The 6000-nt window shown below is 36.0% G+C and overlaps 1 protein-coding gene across 3 annotated transcripts in view; it reads left to right on the top strand.

The window, feature by feature from the left end:
* Positions 1-777: 777 nt before the first annotated feature.
* The window catches only part of LOC149176890 (ATP-citrate synthase alpha chain protein 3-like), a 220885-nt gene continuing 215662 nt past the window's right edge, over positions 778-6000 (top strand). The window contains exons 1-7 of one of the 3 annotated variants that reach the window (XM_089419995.1): positions 778-1038; positions 1236-1351; positions 1613-1726; positions 2652-2714; positions 2839-3000; positions 3341-3421; positions 3529-3561. In XM_089419995.1, coding sequence (XP_089276121.1) covers positions 1253-1351; positions 1613-1726; positions 2652-2714; positions 2839-3000; positions 3341-3421; positions 3529-3561 — 552 coding nt within the window. In that variant the 5' untranslated portion in view covers positions 778-1038; positions 1236-1252. The remainder of the gene's footprint in view (positions 1039-1235; positions 1352-1612; positions 1727-2651; positions 2715-2838; positions 3001-3340; positions 3422-3528; positions 3562-6000) is intronic. The other 2 variants (XM_089419993.1, XM_089419994.1) reach the window with 2 other exon arrangements.

Genomic DNA, 6000 nt, shown 5'->3' with positions numbered 1-6000 from the left:
ATTTTATTTTTATCGAATAATCATATAAAGAAATATATAATATTAATTAATAAATAAGGTATGAATTAGTTAATTAATATACTAAAATTAAATTAATTAAATTATTATTTATTAATTACTTAATCAATTTAAAGTGATCCCTTTCTCTAGTCTTATATCGCAGTTTAGTTGGTTTCCATTAATATTTTCTTCCCGAGTCAAATTTAGCCGTTGGTTTCCATTTAGCCGTTTCTTCAGATGATCTTTAGGTTGACCTACTTCTTATTTAACCTTACTCTGAAATCTGTCTCTTGATCTTGCTGACACTCGCTAGTTGGAAACGCGTGGACCAAATACTCTATATGATTTTTCAAAAAATTCTCATGAATTAATTTTGTTTGAAATATATACAAGACATTAAAATATTAAACTACATAAGAAAGGCCAACTATAAAACCTGGTTAAATTACTAAATTATTTTAATAAATTGCTGCCGGATTTTAGAGAAATTTGACCAAAAAAACCCAATAGAAAAGCTTCCAAAAAATCTCACTAAAGACAACTCCCTATTAATCGAATTCCAATTCTATCCCTCCCTCTTATAAATCAAATTCTAATAACAACGCTTCCTTTTTATAGTTAAATTCCAATCATAATTGCAAACTAAATAACAATTTCTTTCTCTCTTAATCCTCAAACCTACTAAGGCGTACGATAAACAATCTGTATCATCCCAGAGCATCACCAACTACATATGTGGGTCCGCCATCTCTAGTTTACTTAAATTATCTAAATTTGTAAATTTGTGTTTGTGTCTTCATCACGATTTCTATTTTGAGCGGAGCATGCTAAAACGATTTTAGCGGTCCATGCGAAAAACGATTGATAGTGCATCACGAGCTTCAGCAGGTGTGCTTTCATGGTATAGGAGTGAGGCCAGGCATACTATGTTACAGGGACAGGCTGCCATAAATTCCCAGCAGAAATTTCATTCGCTTCCCGTCTAAAATTTCTGCGTTCGAAGGGATATTTACATATATTCTTAATTCGTCTCCAGAGGTGTTTCAAATTTAAACAACCTTTTTTCCATTTTGTTTCCGATGAAAATTGTTCATTCAATCATTTTTTTAAATCGCTTCAATTTGTGTGAAATCTGATTTTGCCACTTTGAGCACTCAGGTTTGCTTAGATAACCATTTCCTCATTTGGGTTTCGATGAAAGCATGGTCTGTAATAGATTTTGTTTTGAATTGCAGAGAAATCAAAGCTCAAAATGGCTAGAAAGAAGATCAGAGAATATGATTCCAAGCGCCTGCTGAAAGAACATCTGAAGAGGCTTGCTGATATTGAGATTGACATCAAATCAGCCCAGGTGTGTCTCGTACAATTCAAATCAATATTGTCATTTTTTTTTCAGTGATGGATCTTGTGTGTGTCATGAATTTTTTTATGTAAGACCCTAGTGTTAGAATTCCCGCATAAGATTTGTATTATTGTCAGTCTGGTGATTATAATTCGGATTTCAACGATTGGTGGGCTTGTCTTCACAGTTGTGTGATTGATGGGTTGTGAGCAAATCTAGAGTTGAATAGGTGAGTGGTAATTAAAGTTTGCTCTTGTTGTCCCAATCCAGGTTACAAATTCGACCAATTTGAATGAATTGGCAGACACGAAGCCATGGTTGTCCTCGTTAAGACTGGCTGTGAAACCGGATATGCTGTTCGGCAAACGAGGAAAGAGTGGTTTGGTAAGTGGTATGCAAATTTGATTTTTTCGTTTATTAAAGCTTCATGAAATGAAATATGTTCCCAAAAGCCAATGGGGTCCTGGTTCGGCATTGGACATGGTGGTTTGTTAGGTTACCACCAAAGGTTATTTCACCATGCAGCATGAATAAGTGGTTTGGACCATCTCTATGTTCTGAATATTTGGATGGAAGAGTACTCCCCTGTTGCAAAGAGGCAAAGGGTGTTTGTGGTGCCCTACGTGTTTGAGTCATTTGTAAGTTTAGGATTATATGTAAGTTCTAGGTATTTTGATGGAAGGGTACTCCCCTATTACAAATAGGCTATTTGTGTTGTTACACGTTTGAGTCAGTTGTAGTGATTGTACTTGAACATAATGGAAGCACTTTGAAAAGGAGAGAAAGTTCACCCTCAAAAGATAAACGCTATTGACATTGGAACCAAAGTGGATACGTTGGGTTTCATGGACTTTGTAGATATGCGATATTAGCCTAATTTAAATGAAGGTATGATGTATGTTTTTCATTAATGAAATAATATACATTTTGAAAAGAAAAAATAATTTTATAGATTGTTCACTAATGAAATATAAAATAATTTAATGAAATGTTCATTTATGAAATATAAGATGGATTTTCCAAAAATGGGAAAGAGCTAATTGTCTGCAAAACACTGAAGGCAGTAAACTGGATTGAAGGGAGTAAACTGGATTAATCTGCGGGGAGATCATGTTCATTCTTGCCAGATTTTTGTCAGATTAAGTTGTGATAACCTTATAAGGGGCTATGCGTGAATTATTCCTACTATGTTTTGCAATACCATTTTTATTGTTAAATTTATCATAAGAAAAAAAGTTTTGGAAGAGAACTATTTCTAGAAGGATTTCACAAATGATTTATGGATGTTAATTGTCTATGATGTATACAGGTTGCCCTAAATCTGGACTTAGCTCAGGCTGCGTTATTTGTCAGAGATCGTCTAGGAAAAGAGGTAATAAGCTATTTTCTCAAATCTTTAGTCCCATTGATTTCATTTCCGTTTATTGTAAAGTCTCTATCCCATTTTCTTTGAAAAATCGTGCCTGCTTATCAAGAAGATGTCGTGGCTTAACCAGGTTGAGATGGGAAATGCAAGGGCACCGATCACAACTTTCATATTGGAGCCTTTCATTCCTCATGATGACGAGTATTATCTTTCCATTCTCTCGGAACGTCTTGGTTTTACAATAAGTTTTTCTGCATGTGGAGGTATAGAAATTGAAGAGAATTGGGATAAGGTATGTGGATAACAAGAAACCTTTCAAATATCTTCCGGAAGGAACCTATAGATTTCACTCGTCAAAATATTGTGGACTTGGAAATCATCACTTATATATGTTCGGTCACTGTCCACATTTTAAACAAATGGTCACCATCTTATTTCTTTATTTTCTATTATTTTTGATCTCATAGACCATGAGGCCTGAATGCATGGTACTTATGTTTAATTCGAGTAACCTGCTAATTTTTAAGATGCAATATTTTAAATTTCCCTTAAATTTAATTAGTATGACTTTCTTTCACATTTCTTTAAGGATTCTATTTTGAGCTTGCGACACATTCACATTGCATATGCAGGTTAAGACGATATTTATCCCAACAGAGAAGCCATTAACATCTGAACTCTGTGCTCCCTTGATTGCAACTCTGCCATTGGAGGTATCATTTTTACCTGTAGACTTTTATGCATTTCTGTTGGTTGCATGTAGCAGACCTTATTGGATACTGTCTGAATCATAGAATAAAATAGCGATTGGAATTGACAGGGAGGAACAAACTTCTGTATGGAGCCTCTATTGGTACATCAACATTTGCAAAATCAATGAATGTTTTCCTCCTATTAGAATTAGAACATCCATTGTAAATTAAAAACTAACTCATGTTTCGTTCTTTTCAAGTGTATGATCATATTTTCATGGATGTTTTTTACAATTGTTTCTAGTTTAGTAAATGGTCTCTAACTTGCACTACAATATTTCTGATCAGTCCTAAATTTGTCACTTCTCAATTTGATATTGACATGAGTCCGATAGTACTTATTATCATCCTTGAATTGGAACTAATCATGACATAGATTGTGATGAGACTTACTAATCAGTCAGAGATATTAGTTTGGCACATAAAATGTTATTTATATGGTTCATGAATTTTCTTGGTTAGACCTTCTGCACTATATATCCTATCACTCTTTTTAAAGTTCTGTTTGAATATTTTATTTTTTGAGAATATGTTTCTTCTCCTACAAAAAATAGACATATGTATAAGGAGAACAAATAGAGTTAGCTTTTCAAGGCAAAGTTGTTGCGTTGTTTAATAAATCAAGATACTTGAAGTTGTGTGCTGAGAAACCGTGTGAAGAATTTCTCCCTGGCATTCCAAGACTTAAAATCATGAAACATTATATTTTAGCAATGAAAGATTTATATCAGATTGTATATTGATGGGGCACAGAGATCTATGTTTTGTTTTTGTAATTTAGCTACTCCATCAGTAACATACAAAAATATTACATCTTTTGCAGAATAGAGTTCAAACTCCATATAGTTCTGTCTGAGCTTATCAAAACTTTTCGTATGACTGTCTAAACTAACATGTCCTCATATAACAGTAGAGCAATACTGAAAGCTACCCAGAGGACTTAGATGTCCTACTATAACAGCATAGAAATAACAAGAGCTTACCCCATTACTTTTGAATATCATGAGATGAGACTGTTCTATGGTGTGTTGCTAAGGATATACCCAATCCAAGATGAACTGAAAATAGGCTAAAAAAGCTAAGCCCCAGGGCTTCGAATGTTAATCTTCCACTTCTGCGACAAAGTTTACTTAGATGTAGATTGGCTGCTTGCTGGTTGAGTGGTTGTGGCATGAGTCTGCTCTTTCTGGTCCTGCTCCTCAACTACAACTTGTATCCCCCATACAACCTTTACCAGGGCCTTGTATTTTTGGTCGAAAAGGTCCTGCTTATGCAGGATTGTTTGCTGTTGCACGAGAGGACAGCAGGTTGTTCATTTGAGTTGCCTCCCTAGGATAAGGAAGGGCATTTAGTGTTGAATCCTTAGGAGATATTGGAGGTGAGAGAGAGAAGGTTGAGGAGCCTTCGCTTCTCTTCAACAACCTGGGCAATAAAGGATTTGTTATGCCTATAAAATTCTACAATCCCAAGGAATTGGTATGTCTACTTTGGGAGGATCCTGTATCTGGAATCCAGTGCAATAGCTCCTCATTTACCGTCTCATTTGATGTATTGCCTCTCTTCTCCCTAGCCCTGCTCTCAATTCTCTCCACTTCTGCCTTGACGGAGGATGGAAATTTATTCTAATTTCTGGTAGCACTCGGCTGACTCCATGGCTTCCCTTTGGGCCTAGGTTAGTCTATAATGTTCAGTCTTTTCAATTGGGTTTTGATGGGCTTGAGGCCTACCTCTTTTGGTAGTACTAGTCCTACCTGCTACCAAAAGTGGGACAGTACAAAAAGAAGTGAGATGAGCTTGTATGTCTTAATGTCCTTGTGCAATCTACAAGTGTTGAAGTAGACATCATATTCTGCTGCTGGAGTGATATTAGACTCCATTGTGTCAAGGAAGGTGTTTAATAGCAAAGACAATGGAACACTTCCGAGTGATGAGGGTAAGTTTACCAAACTCAACCCATCCAAGCTGATATGGCTTGCGATAAGGTGTTGTTGATAGCTTTAGGTTTGAACTTTGCAACCAGCTACTGGGATACTAGATTCTTCTCACTGTTAATCTTCATAATGATGGAGGCTAACTGACCCTTGATTTGGTAGTTTTGAGTGAACAAAATCTCTTCATCATTGCATGTGTAATTTGGGGCCATCAACACTAAATGTGGGGTTGCAGAGGTGGGATCAGTGACCTCTACATTCATTTCTCTGACAAGTTGTTTTTCAATGATAAGGGCATGAACCTTCGTAGTAAACTTGGCCTAGATAATCTTGCATTCATCATTAGAATACCCATATTTCTTGTGGTAGGAGCACTAGTTCCTCTTCTTTTGTGTCCTAGTAGTAGGTGTTGTGCCAATCGACCCCAAGTTCTGTCCACTACTATTGGGTTGGCCCTTGAAAGTGGCAAGGGGGTGAGAAGAGGAAGCCAATGTCTTCTGATTGGTAGGATTGGATTTAGGTATCTCAGCTTCTATGTTGGAAGTAAGATGGAAGGTATGCTATAGGGAACTAACATAGAATAGCTCTAGTGCCTTCCTCAAATGTGAC

Source organism: Pinus tabuliformis, chromosome 4_1 (assembly GCF_031772625.1).
Source record: "Pinus tabuliformis cultivar Carrire ecotype Pingquan chromosome 4_1, CPIR1, whole genome shotgun sequence".
Classification (NCBI taxonomy): Eukaryota; Viridiplantae; Streptophyta; class Pinopsida; order Pinales; family Pinaceae; genus Pinus; species Pinus tabuliformis.
The sequence above is the reverse complement of the archived record's forward strand: the minus strand, read 5'-3'. Positions and strand labels throughout refer to the sequence as shown.